Source organism: Xiphophorus maculatus, chromosome 11 (genome assembly GCF_002775205.1).
Source record: "Xiphophorus maculatus strain JP 163 A chromosome 11, X_maculatus-5.0-male, whole genome shotgun sequence".
Lineage (NCBI taxonomy): Eukaryota > Metazoa > Chordata > Actinopteri > Cyprinodontiformes > Poeciliidae > Xiphophorus > Xiphophorus maculatus.
Genome location: NC_036453.1, coordinates 15,258,194 through 15,278,333, shown reverse-complemented (window position 1 = coordinate 15,278,333; position 20,140 = coordinate 15,258,194). Strand labels below are relative to the sequence as shown.

At 49.2% G+C, this 20,140-nt stretch overlaps 4 protein-coding genes across 4 annotated transcripts; all 4 read right to left on the bottom strand.

Annotated features, from left to right (window-relative positions):
- Window positions 1–293: 293 nt before the first annotated feature.
- LOC111610141 (GTPase IMAP family member 8-like) lies at window positions 294–3,849 on the bottom strand. Its single transcript, XM_023342811.1, has 4 exons — window positions 3,739–3,849; window positions 3,299–3,466; window positions 1,915–2,538; window positions 294–1,280 (listed from the first exon to the last, which is right to left on the bottom strand). Exons 2-4 carry the CDS (start codon window positions 3,303–3,305, stop codon window positions 475–477), a joined length of 1,437 nt encoding a protein of 478 aa, XP_023198579.1. The 5' UTR covers window positions 3,306–3,466; window positions 3,739–3,849; the 3' UTR covers window positions 294–474.
- A 103-nt stretch (window positions 3,850–3,952) lies between these two features.
- Window positions 3,953–9,016, bottom strand: LOC102221052 (rab proteins geranylgeranyltransferase component A 1-like). The gene is made up of 17 exons (XM_014470434.2): window positions 8,921–9,016; window positions 7,821–7,887; window positions 7,629–7,701; window positions 7,430–7,554; window positions 7,266–7,363; window positions 7,146–7,198; window positions 6,935–7,078; window positions 6,735–6,851; window positions 6,556–6,667; window positions 6,252–6,474; window positions 5,849–5,926; window positions 5,415–5,516; window positions 5,275–5,338; window positions 4,990–5,083; window positions 4,823–4,921; window positions 4,497–4,642; window positions 3,953–4,406 (listed from the first exon to the last, which is right to left on the bottom strand). The coding sequence occupies exons 1-17, from the start codon at window positions 8,970–8,972 to the stop codon at window positions 4,050–4,052; spliced, it is 2,004 nt and encodes a 667-aa protein (XP_014325920.1). The 5' UTR covers window positions 8,973–9,016; the 3' UTR covers window positions 3,953–4,049.
- A 938-nt stretch (window positions 9,017–9,954) lies between these two features.
- Window positions 9,955–14,698, bottom strand: ik (IK cytokine). The gene is made up of 19 exons (XM_005803537.2): window positions 14,486–14,698; window positions 13,624–13,690; window positions 13,457–13,549; window positions 13,308–13,367; window positions 13,045–13,212; window positions 12,847–12,961; window positions 12,703–12,773; window positions 12,586–12,632; window positions 11,792–11,955; window positions 11,605–11,713; window positions 11,501–11,540; window positions 11,274–11,431; window positions 11,116–11,197; window positions 10,939–11,025; window positions 10,746–10,803; window positions 10,583–10,671; window positions 10,398–10,506; window positions 10,285–10,319; window positions 9,955–10,127 (listed from the first exon to the last, which is right to left on the bottom strand). Exons 1-19 carry the CDS (start codon window positions 14,493–14,495, stop codon window positions 10,100–10,102), a joined length of 1,590 nt encoding a protein of 529 aa, XP_005803594.1. The 5' UTR covers window positions 14,496–14,698; the 3' UTR covers window positions 9,955–10,099.
- A 913-nt stretch (window positions 14,699–15,611) lies between these two features.
- Window positions 15,612–19,491, bottom strand: ndufa2 (NADH:ubiquinone oxidoreductase subunit A2). The gene is made up of 3 exons (XM_005803538.2): window positions 19,180–19,491; window positions 15,859–15,965; window positions 15,612–15,783 (listed from the first exon to the last, which is right to left on the bottom strand). The coding sequence occupies exons 1-3, from the start codon at window positions 19,281–19,283 to the stop codon at window positions 15,692–15,694; spliced, it is 303 nt and encodes a 100-aa protein (XP_005803595.1). The 5' UTR covers window positions 19,284–19,491; the 3' UTR covers window positions 15,612–15,691.
- Window positions 19,492–20,140: the final 649 nt, after the last annotated feature.

The window sequence follows — 20,140 nt, the reverse complement described above, 5'->3', positions numbered from 1 at the left end:
TTTAATAATTTGAGAGCAGTAGGAGAAAGTAGCAGAGGAAACTTAGAAACCTTCAACAGAAAGTAGACAGGGATTCTGGGTAATGTGGGATGAACAGCAAGCTAACAGTAAGCTAACATGGTAGCAAAACACTGAAACTACAGACTAGCTTACCAATAGCTTCCCGCATCCTGATGCTGCCAACTGGGAGAGTGAATACTTTTAACGAGCTTCATGAATAAAAACGTCACGATACGAATCCAGATTCATGAAATGTTAGAAATTTATTATAAAATCATCCAAAAATGCAAAATAAAAAACAGAAATATTTTGTTCTGCAGAAAAATGAAAACCGTTGTCTCTGGCTCAGCAGCAGAACCTGGACAGACCCGGTCCGGTTCGACAGGACTGTTCTGAAACAGAGAATGCTCCAGATATATTCAGAAATGGAGCCAGGAATAGAACCAGGACCGGGTCTGGCCCCGTGTCTCTGGGTCAGCAGCAGAACCGATAGTTCTGGTTATTGACCAGCAAAATCTGGACCAACCCGACTGCAGACAGAACCCTGAGCAGACCCGATCCTCTCAGTCTGCTCCAGAACGTTTGACCCGGACCTGGTGGCCGGTTCCAGTCAGCTGGGCTCAAGAACCGTCCCGAGTTCTCTTGGACCATCTGGTCCAGCAGGCGTAGGAACCGGTCCACCTGGACCTGATCCTGGTTCTGAGTGTTATCCAGAACCGCGTGCCTGCCGCCGCAGCGGGTCAGCAGGTCCGACACGCAGCTGCTGGCCTGGACCCGGTCAGTCAGGTTCCGGCCCCCCAGGGCGTCTCCGTGGGTGAACAGAACTGCAGCATGCCGGGCCAGATTCTGGTTCTGGTCCAGGAGCCGGGTCAGCAGGCGCAGCAGTTGGGTGGAACCGTAGCTCAGCCGGCCGATCTTCAGCACCAGAACCAGTACGTGAGGTCCCGGTTCCGCCAGGTACATCCAGGTCCGGAGTTCCATAACCAGCCGGTTTAGGGTCAGAACCTCCTCCGACAGTCCAGCCGAGTCCACCACAGTGAGCTGGACCCGGCCCACCTCAGCAGAGCAGCGCTCCGGGTCTGACCGCACTCCGGCAAAATCCGAGTCTGGTTCAAAGCGCCGGAACCCGAGCAGAGTGTTCCCAGCAGAACTCTTTCCAGAACCAGCTGGTCCGATCAGGACGATCCTCCTGTCCCTCAGCAGGGCGGAACCAGCAAAACCATCAGAACCGTCTGGACCATCAGAACCTGTGACCCGGTCTGTCCCGTCACTGGAAGTTTCTGCAAGACCAGAGAAAGTGGGGAGAAAAGTATTCACACCCTTCCAGTTTAAACCAGTTTGAATATCAAACAGAACAATCGACCCAACAGAGCCAGTGGACCGCTTGCTGTCTCCTTAAAGGGCCGGTACCATGTTTTCCATTTTACCTTCAGTTGTTATAAAAATGCTTCATAATAGAAATTTTACTTTCTGATTTAATGCCTTGAAAGTGTGCATCTGTCTCTTTAAGAAACTCCTTCTCTTTCTGAAGCTCCGCCTCCAGGAAGTCATCCCAAGCTCCTCTGTTAACCCTTTGCTATTATTACCAGTGTTGCTCTGAGCAGCAGCTCCTATAATGAGCTCAGCAGTTCCACCAGCTGTTTGCTAATTGCTGCTGGCTAGTCTGTAGGAGCTGAGTGAGGGAGGAGCTGAGCCTCGAAGACGGGGGTAGGTCCACCTAGGCGTTTTGCACAGCTGAATGGTTGCCATGGAGATTAAAGGATTTCTCACACATGAAAGAATCAAAGAAACACTGCGGGAAAAACATTAGAACACAATATAAAGTCAATATTACATAATACCACCTCGTTAGTTGGCTATCTAATTCTAATTAGCTTGCTAGCTTGTTATCTAATTAGCTAGTCAGCTCATTACCTGAAGGTAGCAACAGGTGTCCAGCCTTGTCCAGTAGCTCCTGGACCTGCTGTCCTCCACCGTCCTCATTGTTGAACAGGTGCATCCGCCCATAGAACCTACGAGCCACCTCCGGTAGCGAGCTCTGCTCGTCCCTGAACACAAAATCCCTCAGGGCGGCGTCTCTTAACGAGGCGGCCTCCCTTAACGAGGCGGCCTCCCTTAACGAGGCGTCCTTCAGGGCGTCTCCATGGGTGAAGAGCAGGAAGCAGCGGTCGAAGCCTTCCCCCCCGACTGCCCTGAGGGATGCCTCAACCGCCCGGTTCTGCTCCTGGGTGAAGCGGTCCAGCTTCAGAACCAGCAGGAACAGGTGGGCCCGGCTGGTCCGCTGAACTTCCTGGCAGCAGAACCGGATCTGTTCCTCGAACTCCAGGATCCCGGCCGTGTCCACGACCCGGACCCGCGTCCCGAAGACCCGACCCACTTCCTGTCTGACAGGGATGCTGCTGGGACTGAAGGACGCCCGGGACATGAACGCCGCGCGGCCTAGGATGGTGTTCCCCGACGCGCTCTTCCCCACACCAGAGTTCCCCAGCAGGACAATGGTCAGGTCCGGTTCTGGTTCTGGTTCCATGGCTGAAGGTCCTGCAGGACAGAGAACGTTCATCATGGGGTGCTGTGGTGGTGCAGGGGTCAAGCACAACCCACATATGGATGCCTTAGTAATGGAGGCGGCCATCGCAGTTTCGATTCCCGGCATGGTGACCTTTGCCACATGTCTTCCCCCTTCTCTCATTACCCACTTTCCTGTCAATTCACTATCAAATAAAGGCCACTAGAGCCAATAAAAACCTTGGTCTGTCTGCTGCTGCAGGGAACTAAAACCAACACTGCTGCTGATGCTGGGAACAACCATATTGAAATGCAAAGTCGGCCTTACAAGTCATAACTGGGGGAGTTGGAGACTCTCCAGAACTGAAGGGGGAGCTATTTCATACATTAGATAATTTTTCTAATAATAAAAAAGTTGTAAACAGTAAGTGTCTGCAGCTTTAGAAAAGAATTAAGAGTAAAACCAACAACTATGTTAGTGTTTGATAACTGTTCTAACAAATCAAAAGATTTAAAAAAAAAAAAAAAACAACAGTGTAAGATCGAGGCTCATGTGGGAAGTAGCGCCCCCTTCGGTTCTGGAGTGCAGTGGAGCATGTTAAAATATGGTATGGGTCTGCCGCCAGGCCCCGCCCCTTTCTGAGAATAAATCCTGACAGCTGATTGGTGAACCTGCTCAGCAGGGTCCAACACCCTGGCTGATTCTGAATTAAACTTTAGATATTTAAGACAAACTGACTAAATTATTAGTTTATAAAGAACTTTTTACTGAATCATGGCCCTTCTAGCTTACCGTACATGCTGGACTGTCTGAATGGTTCGGGTTAGAGTTCTGCTGGTGAGAGCCGCAACAGAACCATCGGAGCCATGATGGACCGACGCAGCGGGACTGGGACCGATGGGTCGGTGGCCTCCTCTTCTTTTCCCTCAGGTCTCATCCATCCGGGTCCAGGGAGTGAAGCTACAGAACCGGAGCAGAAATCAGCGCTTAGCTGTGGTTCTGGTCCAGAACCGAACCCGAATCTGAACTACTCAAGATCCCACTCATTCCTGGTTCCGTTTAAACTGACAGCTGAACTCATCAGAACCAATCAGAGAGCAGAACCTACAACCGCCTGAGCTGCAGCTCCAAAACCAGGCTGGTAACGAGCTCAGGTCCAAACCTCACCCGGGCCGAACAGCACCGTGCAGGTTCGGAACTCTGACATCACAACCCAACCAGAGCGGACTCACCTGTTCAGGTTAAACGATTCACACAACTTAGAAGCCGCAGCTGAGTTAACTTTCTGAAGGGATTTACTTTCGCTTCGTCACTTCCGGGAAGTGACTGTACAACTGCGCAGGCGCATTGCGGCTATATGTATGCATGCATGTTATTATTTATGTCAGTACTGGTCCAATATGCGCTGAGAGGCTGATGGGTATGTAAACACCTGACCTGCTGGTGTTTCTGGATTCATAATGAAACTTTATTGAGACAAAACATTGAAACAGAACAAAGTAAGCCAGCAGAAAGTTTGACCCGGTGCTGGTTCTAGAAGATTTCAGGATGAAGATGGAGATTCCTCAGGTCCAACCCTCTGCAGCTCCGGGTTCCCCTGGTTCTGGTTCTGCTCTTGGTCTGGGTTCTCCTGGTTCTGGTTCCTGTTCTCCTGGTTCTGGTTCTGCTCTGGGTCTGGGTTCTCCTGGTTCTGGTTCCTGTTCTCCTGGTTCTGGTTCTGCTCTGGGTCTGGGTTCTCCTGGTTCTGGTTCTGCTCTGGGTTCTGCCCATCGTCTTGGCCCATGTCTCCCCTGTCCTCTCCAGTGGACGAGTTGTCTCCGTCGTAGACAATGTCCTCTGGGTTGGGTGCCGGAGGACAGAACTCCTCCTCTGGGAGGATCCTCTGGAAGATGGAAGCTGCCTGAAAACAACAGAAGAAGAAGAGCTGGAGGCCATGATAACCCTTAACACAATACCACCTGTGAGGACCAGGAGACCCTAGGTGTCTCACCTGTTGGACAGCGTCTTCGTGTCCCAGAGCACTGTCTGGACCGTGGCAAATGTGGACGTTAGAAGGCAGTGGCTGACCTTCGACCTGCGACGCCATGCCGTCTGCCATGTTGAAATACAGACTCCAGAGGACAGAGGGACGCCGGTCTGGGGACAAAGGGACAACATCAGGAGATTGGGCCAGATGAGGCGGGGTCAGGGAAGGCCGGGCAAAGGTAGGCGGGGCCAGAGGCCTTCCTCATTACCACCAACATGGCCATTACACCACAGAAGAAGGGGAGGAAACCGGACCTGTGTTGCCTCCTCCTCCTCAGTTCTGCTTCTCACCTTCCTCCTGAGACTCTGTGGTTCTGAACATCCTGGTTACCAACGGCGATAGGTCCTGGTGGGCAGAGCCAACCGACCGACAGGTGAGGTGGACCAGATCTGAAACAGGAAACCAATTAGAGCCTGTGGCCATCTCTATGGCAACCTGATGAACCCCGCCCACTCACAGGTTCCAGGGATGCAGGTCATGGAGGACGAGCTGAGCTCCACCATCTTCACTGCAGGACTTCCTCCTTCAGGGGGAACCGTTACCATGGAAATCTGCACACACACAGGTGAGATGGCTAAGCTCCTACTCCTGTTTACTGCTCCAATCAAGATCCAGCAGTGTGGATAGGGGCGGGGTTACCTGCTAATAGAGGGATGGGGAGAGGTTACCTCCCCATATTAGGGGATTACCTGCTGATGAGGGGGCGGGGGGTTTGGGGACTACCTGCTGATGGAGGGGTTACCTGCTGGTTCGACTCTGAGGGAAGGACTGAGGAGTCGGTGATGAGGACGGCTCGGCTCAGGAACCTGGAGACACACACCATCACCATCATCATCATTATCATCATCATCACCAGGTGCTCTATGGTCTCACTGAACTCACCTGGGGGGTGTGGCCACCTTGCTCCTGTCCAGGTAACTGGTCTCCATGACAACGTGGCTGCAGCTTATTCGCTGTCCTCGGCTGTCGATCACCGCCTTGCACCTGCAACAGGAAGTGATGTTACAAAGCATCAGTTGGACCAGAACCCGAACCATGGCCCATTTGGATGGGGTTGTGCCCTTTGACCTCTTCCCCTCTGCACCCTCATGGAGCAGAACTGGGTTGAGGTTTGACTTCTGAGTGGTTCTGATTGGACCTGGGGCTCATTACAGGTGAGTCGGGTCAAAGGTCAAACCAGGTCCGCTCTTTGAGAACAGGGTCAGAGCAGGCCGGAGCAGGACCGAACACTACCGAACATGCTGGTTCTGACCCAAACGGGCCTCTACCGGTCCAAACCGTCCCATGACTCTGGTTGGTGCGGTTACCATGGTTACCTGTTGGCGTCCCGGTCCACGATGAGACAATGGACAGAATGTCTGAGGCAGTAGATCCCTCCGAACACGGCGCTCATCCTGCAACGACACCGGGTCAGAGCGTCAGAACCACAATTCTACTGGCTTCTAATGCCGTCCAATCAGAGGTAGCTGTCTGTCTAGCCACGCCCCTTCTCTTCTGTAACATCCCAACTGCAAACAAACACTGTCCAGCTTGTGGTTGGAGGCAGTACCAGCTGATCAAACCCGACCCAACAGAACCAGAACCTCCCAAGAAGGTCGGACCAGAACTTTAAAATCAAGCAGAACAAGCACTGATGTCTGCCGAGCAGTACCGGGTCGGAGCAGAACCTCCCTCCCTTCCACCTGTGGCGTCGTCGTCATGGGAACAGTTGGTTCTCACCTGCAGAAGCACTGGGGGATCTCTCCAAGGCCGTACACAGGAAACAGGAAGGGAGTGTTGCCGTAGCGACCCAGGCTGCGCAGGAAGTGACGTGTCGAGGCAAGACCTTCCTCTGTGGGTGTGTCTTCGGCTACCATGGCGATGGAGTGAAGCAGGAAGTGCTGCAGATTGTCCCCCAGCTGCTGGTCCCGCAGGAACTCCAAATATGGCCGACCGTGGTATGCTGAAGGCAGAAGATTGCATTACCCACAATGCCTCAGGCTGAACAGTTGATGATGTCATCAGGAGGAGAGGTAGTAGTCACCTGTCTGCTCCTCCGTCTCCTCCACACAGGAAGTCAAGAAGCGCATCAACTTCCTCTTTTCCACTACCGACAGCTGGCGACTCGCAAACACATCTGCTCTGCTGCACGGCACCTGGCAGGGGTCAGAGGTCACAGGTCAGTAGAGAGCCTAGCAGGAGGATGGCAGACCAAAACCCAACCTGCTCTATGTTGCCGTGGCGATAGGTGAGGATCCTGGTGACGTTCTTGAACTCGGCGTAGCGGCTGACGTTTGACTTGATGAGCAGATCAACCAATGAGCCACGAGAAAACATGAGCTGAGGAGGGGGAGGGGCTTAGTGTGTCACATCATTAGCTGCTACTCCTGCTGTCCAAATGATGACATCACAGCTGTGTTTACCTTGGAGACCAGGTCGATGTTGAACCTCCGGCCTTCCTTCACCAGCTGGGCGTAACTGATCTTCTCCCTGCTTGGCTCTGATTGGCCAGGAGAAGAGGGGTGTGGCTGGTCAGCCTCTGGCTCCTCCCCTTCGGCCTGATTGGCCTGTGATTGGTTGATAACAGTTAGTGTCACATGATCACACCTGGTTAATGCACTGACTTTTCCTCACCTGTTCCTCTTCCTCCCCAGCTCCCTCCTTTTCCTCCTCTTCCTCCTTTGAGTCTGAACATGTGAGTTGTTAATCCAGATGCTGATCAATAACAGAGAATGAGTATCGATGAGGTCCCACCTGCAGATTCTGTCTCTGACGACTCTTTAACCACTTCTTCATCAGCTGCTTTCTCTTCTTCTGTGGTGTTTGCAGCTTCCTCCTCCTCCTCTTCCTCACTGGGGAGATGTAAACAGCTCACAAGTCGTCCCAGCCCACAGGTGGAGGCAGGGGGCGTAGCTTACCTGGCGTAGCTGAACACCTGCAGGTTGGTGATGGAGGCGGAGTCTGCCTGTGACAGGTGAATTAGCTCCTCCCCTTCCTCCGTTAGACCTGACCAATCCCTGACCTCCTCTGGCTTTGGCTCCTCCTACCAAGACACACAAATCAGTCAGCTGAAGATCAATAATCACTGATCATATGATCAATAACCAATAATCTCACGTTCTGCTCCTGGATCCAGGTGAGCAGGCCGTTGAAGGTGAAGCTAGCCCAGTTCGCGGCATAGTAGCTCCTCCTGAGGACACAAACGGAAGCCTTTCACAATAAAAGCCCTCCCGGGTGATATTATTGGTGATAATCAATGACCTGATTGATCATTAAGTAGACATTGACCTAAGGCAGGCTGGAGCTCACCTGTCCAGGTGGAGAACTCGTTGTCCGACCCTCGAACAGGCAGCTGCCACCACCGACTCAGCCAAACCTGATCAATCAATAACCGATACAGATTCATCATCTAACATTCAGAATCGATGACAGGAGGGGATAAAGGAGGCCCGCCTCAGTTCTTTTCTATCCGGACCCAGAACCACATAGCACACAATCCCCACAGACCTCCCTTGTGTCCTAGTCAAAGCACGGGGCTCAGTCTCTGTGCAGCTCTGTTGTTTATTAAATTAATATAAACAGTGAAATGAACTTTTCCTCTGGAGTAAAAACAACTGAAGATGTTTTAATTCAGGCATGTTGGTGAACGCCTCTCAGCAGCAAGCTTCATTCTGAAGAGGAGAACATCTGGGTTCTACTTAACAAAACCAGAAGAGTCTGGACCAGAACTTTATTAGACCCAGCAGAACCTCCAGATCAGAACCTCCAGGAACACAACCGGGTTTCTACAGAACCTCCACATGACGGCTCTCATGTGGAGGTTCTGTAGTGACCAGTAACCAGTAAGCACACTGGTGTTCTGCTGAGTCTGTGGGTGGGGGTCCTGTTCCAGGTTCTGATTCTGATTAATCTGGAACCAATCAGCGTTTCAGTTCTAATAAAGAGGAGCAATGATGATAAGAGTGATTATTGATTTGCTGCTGACCATAAACATTGTTTACTACCGATGATCTGACACACCCACCAGCCTGAGCAGCTGCTAGCCTCAGCTAGCTAAAGCTAGCTCAGTTTTGTAGTCCTTTTTTGCTTCTCTTCTTTCTTGTCACTTTCAGCCTCGTTACTACATTATTACTATTACAATTAATATTATTATTATTGTTATTAGTAGTAGTAGTAGTGTTTATCTTACTTCTTCCATCTAGCAGCTAACCGTTAGCTTCTAGCCGCTGTCATTGAAAATGCATTGACTGTTAGCCTATAGCTAACGGCTTGGCTAAGTGCAGCTCCTGGTCTGGTTCAGACTGGTTTACATCGGTCTTTGGGGATGGTTTGGATCGAGCCAGAACCAGAACTTATTACGACACAAGACCCAAGCCAGATTACGTCACAACATCCAGGTTAGCGCCTACCTGTGCCCAAAATGACGATGTCAAAATCAGACGGCAGGTCCTCGGTAGCCATGTTGGCAGAAAAAACACGGTCATGTGACCAGGAGGAAACGTGTTCATTGTTTATTTTTAGAGCATTATTTTTTCACGTGTTCTGTCATTTATGAAGTTTCAGGTATAATACAGGGAGAAAATGCCTAAATGTACCAGTATAGAGTTACAGTTATATATCCATTTAAAGCTTGAACCCTAACTGTTGACTGACGTCATTAAATCCAGTCAGCATAAATGGATGCGCTAATTATTATATTAATATAACTGTTTCTCTATGAAGATAAAATAGTCTCAAAATACCCGTGCGTGTGTAATACTGGATTTGTAATCCGTAGAAGCCTCTGTGTATGTGGGTGGGGGGGGGGACTGTTTGTCAAACCAAACATCCTGTAAAAGTTACATCACTGAGCTGATGTCTCCAACGCAGGCAAGAGAAGTCCATCAATTTTCTGTACACTCTTGTCCCTGGTGGTGTCGGGAGGTGCTGGTGCCCATCTCCAGCGAACGTTTCGGGCGAGAGGCGGGGTACACCCTGGACAGTTCGCCAGTTTGTCGCACACAGCAAGAGAAGTCCAATGTCCGAAGCTTGGACGTTTTTTTTTTTTTTTTTTTTACGGTTTATTGTTTCCAGTTTGGCAAGGAAATAAAGATCAAACCTTTCATTGTTTCCTGCTGTGGTAAATAACCATGGGTTCAACCCAGTGCATACTTGTCCTGTTCAGTTTGTGCTATGGAACCAGAACCAGAACTTTGAGCTCAGAGCAGCACTGCCCCCTGCAAGCCATCAGATACTACACTTCATTCAGAACCAGCCCAGAACCATCAGAGAACTGGTTCAAAACGATTCTATCTTAGAAGGAGAGTCCAAGTTCTGCTGGCCGGCCCAGAGTGGACTCGCCTCAGGATCGCTGGAGACCAGAACCTTCCTCAGTCCATCCCTTGTCCCAATCTCCTGCTACACAAGCCTAGAAGGTCCGGAACATCAAACCAGTGAGACAAACTGGGATCTGATGGTTTTATTGGGAAATCACAACAATAACAGATACAATAATCAGGATAAATCTTGTTTGCATGACAATAGACTGTGTGTTTATGGTTCCTAACAACAGGTCAGTACGGGTCAGAGAGCAGAACTTCAGCAGGTCTTCAATACTTTGGTCTTTTAACATCGACACTGGAAAAACAACCGGATAATGTTTTATAGACAATAGACACAAAACAGGAAGGAGGAAACAAAAAGGAGTAAACAGAAAGGAGAAAACAAGGAGAAGTAAACAGGAAGGAGAAAACAAAAAGTGGAAAGCAGGAAGCAGTAAACAGGAAGTAGTTACCCATCAGCCTCCATCTTCTTCCTCTTCTCGATGATCTGCATCAGAACAGAGAGTTTAGCCTCCAGAGCAGAAGGAAGGAGCTTCAACCAGACTCTAGCCTTCATCAGACTCACCGCGCTGATCTTCTTCCACTGGCGGTCCAGCTCTGCCTTCTCATTGGTCTCCTTGAAGCGCCGCGTCTTCCTGCCTTCAGACATCTTGATGCCGTACTGGAAGGCGGCCCTGCGGGGACAAACATCAGCGTCAGCAGCAGCAGCCTGGCGCCTGCCAGTCAGCGCTGAGGGAGCAGCCGGCCTACTTGGGCAGAGCCTCCTTGTTGTTCATGTAATCAGAGTACTCCTCCTGGGTGTCGAAGTCCCAGCGGCCCAGCGGACCCTTCTTGTTACCCTGGAACAGAACCACAGGCCATCACCTCCAACCCCATGCCGCCAGCAGCAAGGCATGCTGGGAGAACTACCCACCTGGTCCATCTTGCTGTAGTCCACCTCCTCATCGCTGTCCACCGCCAGGTCATCCATCCTGCAGAGACACACCTGATCAGAGGGGACAGCGGCTGGTCCTCAGGTCAGGACACACCTGGCTCAGCATGTGTGTGTGTGTGTGTGGGGGGGGGGGGGGGGGGGGGGGGGGGGTGTGTGTGCATGTGTGTCTCACGTTGCTGGGTAACACTCTGCATAGGAGTTGGATCCTCCAAAGAAATCTCCCAGCTGTTCCTTACTGGAGTCCCTCCTCTGGGAACCAGTAAACACCAGTTAAGGCTGAAAACTGGACTCATGGTACCATTCAGAACCGGATCAGAGTCAGACAGGAAGTCCCAGTAAATAAGGATATGGTTCCTGGTTCTGCCACTGGTTGGCTGCTGCTCCAAACTTCTCATTGATCATCTTGATCTGGTCTTTGATCGACCCAGGAGCTGGAGGACAGGGGACAGACAGATGGATAGGTTACCCATCAGCTGGTCAGTCTGGGTCAGAGTGGGGGACACCTACCCGTGTCTACATCTATCAGCGGGTGTTCGTCTCCGCGCGGTTTCTCAAAGTAGGCGTGTCTTCTGTTCTTGCTGTCTTCGTCTCGTCCCCGGTGGCGCTCTTTGTCTTTGGGTTTGGACGTGGCGGACGGGATGTAGTCCCCGATGTCGTCAAAGATGCTGAAAGAGGAGTGGAGGCGTTACTCGGACAGCCGGGCGTGGGGACAGAGACGGTGAAGGACAACCCACCTGAGATCAGCTTCAGGAGCTCGCTTGTCATCCAGTTTACCTGAAACAGAGACACGTTAGGAAGGGGACAAGAACAGGGGACACAGGCTGCAAGTGAGTCCAACCTTTATCCTTCTTCTTCATCTTCTTGTGGCGTGTCCCCTGTCTCAGGTAGGACAGGATCTGGGTCAGCTTGGAGATCACGATGTCGTTGGTGGTGAGAGTCGTCTGAGCCTGGGACAGCAAGAGGACAGCGTGAGGACACAGAGGGAGACAGAGGGACAGCAGTGTTTCTGTGGGGACGTGTCTGACCTCCATGCTGGGGCAGTCGGCCTTGCTGCGGATCAGGGTGGTGGGGATGTCGGTGTCGGTGAACTCGTCATCCAGGTCGACCACGTAGGCCATCCTGCCGGGCAGGAAGAGCTCGTTCCTCTCCTGGACGCCCGACCGGAACGCCACGCGGTAGATGTTCCTGCCTGGGGACGCCCGGGACAACGGCTTCAGGATGGACATGAGGCTAACGGCAGCTACTTTTAGCACGGGATTAACAGCAGCCACCGGTGACACCATTTGGGAAAAAACTCTTACGACTACAGAACGATTTCTCTCTGAATGTTCCCTCAGATTCCTGCAGTGTGTCAGGCCTTCACAGCTGCTGCTGATGTTAACAGTAAAGGAGCGGAGCTTCAATTTGAGTAAAGAAGCCCCCCTACTCAGTTGGAGTAGAGGGGCGGCGCATTGGGTTTATTGTTTTACTTTGTTTCACGTTTCAGCCAATCAGAGCCAAGACCTGACCTGCTGCGTTATCTGAGCCTTAGGAAGTCAAAGCTACCTGGACAGAGTTATCAGACGTCTGCACCTCACCAGCAGGAGGCGCCAATGCTGCAGAAAACTGTTATCAACTGCCATTACACAAGAGGAACCACCAATAAAAGTCTCTGTGATTGGTTGTAGGTGTAAACCTGTCTTTCCAGGTTCACACCTACAACCAATCACAGCAACCCTAGCAACAGGGTCGACCACCTAGTAACGGGTTTGTCCACCCCTAGCAGCAGTTGGACTCCTGGGTTGAACTCTTGAACATGTCCTTGGTACCGGGGACTCACCCAGTCGAGTCTTGAACTCGATCTTCTCCTCCGGCTCCACGTCCTTCCTGTTTAAACACAGAGCAGATCAGAACTGGTTCTGACCCGTTCTAGCCGTGCAGGACATGCCGGTCTTACTTGGTCTCCTTCTGGACCTTCTCCATCATGTCCTCCTCCTCCTTCTCCTTGCTGGTGATCTCAGCTCTCACCTGGAAGACACACACATTCAGAGCTGACCCAGCGGACCCTGCCTGACCCCTGACCCCTGATCCCCAGCCTGACCTTCTGCAGCAGAGCGAAGTCCAGACCTTTCACCAAGTGAGTGTGCTCCATGTCACCACCCAAGAACTTGGACTCCTGGATCAGCTGCCGGCGCTTCTCTGCTGCAGACTTGTCCCTGGATCACATGAGACGGCGGGTTTATATGTAGAGACCAGAACCAGAACCTGGACCTGGACCAGGAGGAGCAGCAGTACTCACGCCTCGGCGGTGGGTCCGACGGCCCGGTAGTTGGCCGTAGTGCTGATGAGCTCGGTCTCTTCATAGTCCTTGTTGACGCCGTCGCGGCGCTCTCGGGCCCGGTCCCGGTACTTCTCAGCCAGCTCTCTCTCCCGCTCCAGCTCCTGCTGCCGCAGCTTGGCGTAGTAGCTGCAGGGGGACAGACAGGGGACACACAGGGGACAGCTGAGGACGGCTGAGGACAGATGGACCAACTCTGACCAGCCTGGAACATGACCTCTGACCTCTTCTTCTTCCTCCTCCTGGCCGCGGGGTCCTCGTCCTCGTTGTAGTCCCTCGGCATTCTGGGAAATAAACACACGGCTCCCCGTCAGCAGGGGTGCAGCAGAAACAGTTGACCTTTGACCTCCTCCTGCTCTCTGAGCCAACTCACTCATGATGTCTGGACTTGGTGGGTGGAGCCGAGGCGGGCGTGGCCCGAGGCGTCATCAGCAACTTCCTGAAGTCATCATTGGTCAGTTTGGACCTGAGGAGACACACACAGAGTTCAGCAGGAGCCGTGACGATGTGTGTTGCAGTGTGTGTGTGAGCAGCACTCACTGCGCGGCAGAGCGGTGGTCATCCACTTCGTGGCCCTCAGGGGCCAGAGGGTTGGAGTAGCTCTCAGCTGCAAGACAGACAATATGTTAGGCAGCAGGCGGACAGCAGGGGCGCCACACATTTACCTCCAAACAACAGGAAGCTGGGGCTGAGGACCAAACGCGACCCCCAGTCCCAGGACAAACCTTTGACCTTTGACTGAGGCGTCCACTAGCTCTACAAACCAGAAGACATGTGAGATCACCTAAGAACACCTGTCTTCTGCTCCTACAGGAGGGTCTCCGTGTACTCAGGAGAAGTGAGTGAGAAGAAGTGAGTGAGGCGCTCAGCTCATCAACCTCCTCTCACGTTTCACAAAGAGAAGGAAAGTTGCCTGGAGTCTCCAGAAGGAACCCGGCCCGCCTCAGCCGGGCCCTGGGTGTCAGACCTAAAGCCAGACCGTTGAGGAAACATCTGGAGGTTCCACATCATGATCAGAAATCCGGTTTATCTGGCCTGCACGGAACCAGCCACTGTAATCTGCTTTTGTCTGGTCTAATTTACCCTACAGATGATGAGAGTTATGCCGATATGATCCGCGAGTCCTCAGTTTTAATCTTCCTGATAAAGAGCTTAAAAGCAACGAAGAGGAGAAACTGAACCGCAAAACTGCTTCAAACCGGCAGAAGAAGAGCGGAGTCTGGTGACGGTCTGAGCTAACGGAGTCTCTTTGAGATTAAAGGACCCATTCTGAAACAACCAGAGATGTTTCTGGGATTATAGAGTTTAATTCATAATCATATTGCTATATTATATAGAGATTTGTTTTTAGCTACAGGATGCTACACTATCTAACCGACAGTTAGCATGCTAACAGACTCACTCTCAGGCATCTCTGCGGGTCTCTGGTTCTCCGCTGCGGGCTTCTGGTTTTCTGCTCCGGGCTGACAGGAGCTTTATCCCGGCTGTGGGACGGTATAAGTCTCAGTGTTTGAGTGTTTCTCTGTAGGTTGAAGATGATTTTCTCCGCTGCTCCGTTTGTTGTGTTTGTCTGAAGCTGTGTAGAGGTGCACTGGCGTCACTTCCTGCCGTTTCATTCAGACAGCGACCCCAGCAGGAGGCTTAAAGCAGCGCACCAACGGGCACAGACACTAGAAATGTGAACATGATGAAAGAAAATAAAATAATGAAAGAAAATAAAGAGCTAAGATTTGACACGGATTATGTAGAAATTAAATTTATTTTAAATACCAGTTTAGGGCTTTCTTCCCGTCAGACTGGGCAGGGTAACACAGCCCCCTGCAGGCTGGAGAAGTCACTGCAGCTTCTTCTGCTGAAGGTTCTCCAGGACCAGCCGGAGGTTCTGCTGCTGCTTCAGTTCTCTCAATTATCTAATAAACGACCTCTGACGTTCAGCTACAATAACCATAAAATAAAGCAACTAAACATAGAAAGCACATGTATTTTCTGGCTCTTTTTATGTATAATCTTTATGTATTAAATGTTGTATTGTGCTGAAAGCAAAGCAGAACCATATTCAGATTTTTTTTTGTTTGTGTGGACAATGTGCCAAAAAAAAAAAAAGATCCTAATTTTCCTGCTTAAAAACTGAGATGCATGTTTAATTTGATCTATTTTGTTCTACCTTATGAATCTCTGGATGAGTTTTAGTATAAAATCTATAAAGTGCGGAGTGAAGCTGTCGGTCTCATTCACACAGATGGAGGTCTGCTGTGAATCATCCAGGGCTCTCCTGACGTTCAACATTTTTTATTTTCACTCAGACATTAAAATCTGACTTAGAGAAAACACAAGACATTTTTTTCTTATTTGGGTTATTTATGAATAAACTGAACATCTTACAGGATTTTATTTCAATAAAACAAACAATCTTTGAAATTAGTTTTATGAAATCATAAAGAGTGAATCTGAGATGTTCTGGTTCTGACCCGTTCATCATGAACCAATCTGGACCACTCCTCCCAGTCCTCCCAGTAAACACACAGCTGTGGAATCAAGAGTCTTTATTCATATCAACACATTTACAGAGAAAATAGAGAAAGTAGAGCTGGCTCAGAGGGGGCGGGGCTTAATGTTTGGACTGGGCCAGAGTCTGCAGGGCGGTGGCCACCTGGTCAGCTGACATGTTATCCACAGAGATGCTCCTCTCCTTCCCAAAATCTGAGCACAAACACATCAGGCCAGGTTGAGCTTAATGCAGCAGAGTGAGACCTCCGCAGATCCTCGTCTACTCACCGTATCGGGCCCAGAGCCGGGCCTGGACTCCAGAACATTCCCGGATCAGGATGGGGAGGTCTGGGTTGGCCTTCTTCAGGGCCACGTACTTCTGCTCCACAAAGTTCCTGAAACACCAAACACAATCATCATGGGGCGCCGTGGCAACCAGGGGGTCTGTAACCAGGTGATAACCAGGTAATAACAATGTAATAACCAGGTAACGTAAGGTAAGGTAATATTATTTAGCACATTTTCAGCAACAAGACAGTTCAAAGTGCTTTACATGAATTAGAAGGAAATACAAACAAAATAAACCAAAGGAAATAGCAAACTAAATGTTCCTGTTCTGGAAGTTGGTTTTCTGGATTCTAAGTTTGTTCTAATGCCTTTTCTGGGTTGCAAGATAATTATAAGTATTCCATAATTTAAAAGCTAGAAAGAGTTTCCATGGAAAAACTAACAGGAATTTCTCTGCATAATAATCTAAAAAGTATAATATTGGTCTAAATAGTGAGTACTGCACAATTTCTAGAAGTAATAAACTAGACATACAAACAGGGCAAGAACCAACACATCAGGGAAAGACAGTACAAGTAGCAACATTCAAGACATGGCCAGCAAAGGCAGAGATGTCAGGGAAATGTATCTGTAACAATGTAATGTGTGTGCAGTTTGACCATGAATTTTGTGCAGCCTGCTCTCCCTTGCAAAAAACAGTTTCTGATAAGGTGGTATTATCTCAGAGCAAGTCCTTGAGTCCTGCCATATGACTCCACGGTTGTCACTCAGAAGGGGAGAGGAGATTGGAAAGAGCAACTTGTTTAGATAAACTCCAGGAGATTTGAGATAGTCAGCCAGCCAAGGCCACAGGGAGCTAGATTCAGAATAAACTATTGTCTTTAGATCGGGCAGAATTAAAATTTCCATCTGCCCTAAAATCTCAACAGGTACATCTCTCATCTCCAATCATCCAAATTAGCGTGGTCGTCCCATTGGGCTGAAACTAACAACTTCTCCAAGATGGATTCCAGGCCGCTAGTGAGTTTTAGCATCTAAAGCTTGCCTGCGAAAGAATCGCGTCTCTGTCCCACAGCATGTCAGTCTGAGTGTTCACTGGTTCGGATCAGTCCATCACAAATTTATTGATGTGCCAATATCCGCCAACTCCAAACAGCAGAAATCCTGTTATTATGAATCCAAATAAATCCAGGATGAATCCATTAGGGTGTGTCCCTATAGGACAAGTGGGCTCTCCTCTGCTCAGTCTTCTAGATAACTAGGTAAAGACCAAGTGATAACTACATAATAACTAGATAACCAACTAACCAGGAATTAACCAGATAATAACCAGCTGATAACTAGATAATTTCTAGATAAAAAAAAATAATTCACATGGTAATAGCCATGTGAATTTCCCTCAGTTTATGGGTTATTATTATCATTCATTCATAGGTAATAATAGCAGTGCTGGTCAAAAAATTTGATTATCATGAAAAAGTTAAATCAGTAATTCCTTTCAAAAAGTGAAACTTGTATATTATATTCATTCTTTACACTCAGACTGATATATTTCAAATGATTTTTTTCTTTTAATGTTGATGATTAAATGATTAAAACTCGCGACTAATGAAAACTCCAAATTCAGTACCTCAGAAAATGTTAATATTACTTAAGACCAATATTAAAAAAGCATTTTTAGAAATGTTGGCACACTGAAAGTATGAAGATGAAAAGTATGAACATGTTCAGCACTCAGTACTTAGTTGGGGCTCCTTTTGCCCAGATTACTGCAGCAACGGAGTCGATCAGTCTGTGGCACTACTCAGCTGTTATGAGAGCCCAGGTTGTCCTGATGGTGGCCATCAGCTCTTCTGAATTGTTGTGTCTGGTGTATCACATCGTCCTCTTCACAATACGCCAGAGATTTTCTATGGAGTTAAGGTCAGGAGCGTTTGCTGGCCAATTAAGAACAGGGACACCATGATCGTTAAATCAGGTACTAATAGCTTTGGCACCGTGTGCAGGTGCCAAGTCATGCTGGAAAATTAAATCTGCATAAAGTTGGTGAGAATCAGGAAGTTCTCTAAAGCTTCCTGGTAGGTGGCTGCGTTGACTTTTGACCTCAGAAAACACAGTGGACCAACACCAGCAGATGACATGGCACCCAAAACATTACTGACTTTGGAAACTTTCACTGGACCTCAAGCAATTTGGATTCTGCCTCTCCTCTCCGCTCTTCCTCCAGACCTGTTTGTCTTCAGTCCAGGTGAGACGTTTCTGATGCCGTCTCTGGTTCAGGTTTGACACAAGGAATGAAACAGCTGCAATCCATGTCTATATCTGTGCCTGGTGGTTCTTAAAGCACCGACTCCAGCTGCAGTCCACTCTTTGTGAATCTTCTCCACATTTTTAAATGGGTTTGTTTCACAGTCCTCTGCAGGGTGAGGTTATTATGATTGTCCATTTTTTTTCTGCCACATCGTTTCCTTCCCTATGAATGTGTTTGAACTCGGAGCTCAGCGGACAGCCAGCCTCTTTAGCAATGACCTTTGTGTCTTGCCTTCTTGTACAAGGTGTCAAAGGTCATCTTTTAGACAACTGTCAGGTCAGATCTACAGGTGTTTGGTGTTAATTAGCTGATTAGAGTGTAGCATCAGGGGTCTTCAATATTTAACCTTTCCCCAATATTCAAATTTTCTGAGATGCTGAATTTGGAGTTTTCATTAGTTGAGTAATGAAACATACAAATTTTACTTTTTACAGGGAATTACTTTGTCATGATATTCTAATTTTTTGACTAGCACCTGTAGATAATAACCAGGTGATAACCAGGTAGACTGATGGTCAGCGACTGGTTTGTTGGAGTCTGAGGAAACCAATTACCCCTAAACACACCACAAGGACAGAGACACCTGGTCCACCTGGTCCAGGTGAGCAGAGGACTACAACCCATTACAGGGTGCGGCTCTGGAGCTGCAGTAGTTCTGAACTGGACCCGGTTCTCTTCAGCTCAGTGACCCAATCAGCAGAACCGTCGACCCACTAACAGTTGGTCACTCTTCTGGGATTGACAGACCGGGACAGAACCGCCAATAAACTGGACCTCAGTAGAATCTGCTGACCCGGAGAGAACCAGGAAGGTTCTTGTTCCGTTCATTCCGTCTCTGGGCCGCAGAATGCGGTAGGTGGAGACCAACCCTGGTCAACACTGAGAATAATATTCAGAACCAGGGAGAAGGTACCCCCTGTGAGCATCAGTTAGCATTAGCTAGCCCCGGTTAGCAGCAGTTAGCCTCGGTATGAACCGGAGAACCTCCCCGGCCCCGGCTCCCCGCTCACCTGGCCCCCTGGCTGGCTGCTGAGCTCTGGCAGAGGTGGAGGCGGATCTCTCGGAGGTTTTTAGCCAAATTGGAGCTTAGGCTTCTCGCTGCGGCGGCCGCCATCTTGGCTTCTTCTCGTCTGTCAAGGACGAGCTGTGGGTTGTTTCAGCCCCGGGTGAATTCTGACAGGCTCCTCATATGGGCGTGTTTCTCCCTGGGTTTGTCCTGACACAGGATCAGGCTGCGTAAATAAACGCACAACCTTTCACAGGAAGTCAAATTGCAGCATCTTCCCAACTCTGTACAGCTATACCTGACATCAAACTGAAAATATTTAAGCCATTAAAGATAGCAGACTGAAAAGTTGATCACAGATAAACTACTGGCCGCCAGAGGGCGCTCACCTGCTAGTTCTTTATCACAGAGTGAAGAGAAGTGTAGAGCTGTTAAAATTCAGGATTTGTTATGATTAATGGGGAAAAAACAGCGATTCAATAGTTACATCAGTGACTTTTATGATAATTGGAGCATTCTGATTCTTTCTCTATATTGTGTGAAAGTTTTATATCTTATAGTGTTACGGATCATGTTCAGGTTATTATCCAGAGAAGTCATTTAGCAAATTAATATACCAGAATCAGAACTGAGAGAAAATATGGCTGATATCAAATCAGTGAAAAAGTAATAAAAATAAGACCTGAAATATGTGCTGAAGATAGTTATGGTTTTATTTCTTCATCCAGAGAAAAACTGTTCTCATCTATCTGAACAACAAACCATGTTGCCATGTTGTTCTGGATCAGAACCGCACTAACAGACCGGGCTTTCTGATCGGTCAACGCCTTCATGGACCACGTAACCGCTAAGCTAATCAGTTAAACGTGTTGCTTAAAAGTTGCTCACCATGGGGCGGTGCCTAACCCAGTCAGGACCGGAAAACCAAATCAGAACCGCCTCATTCTGCAGGGCCAGGCTAAGTC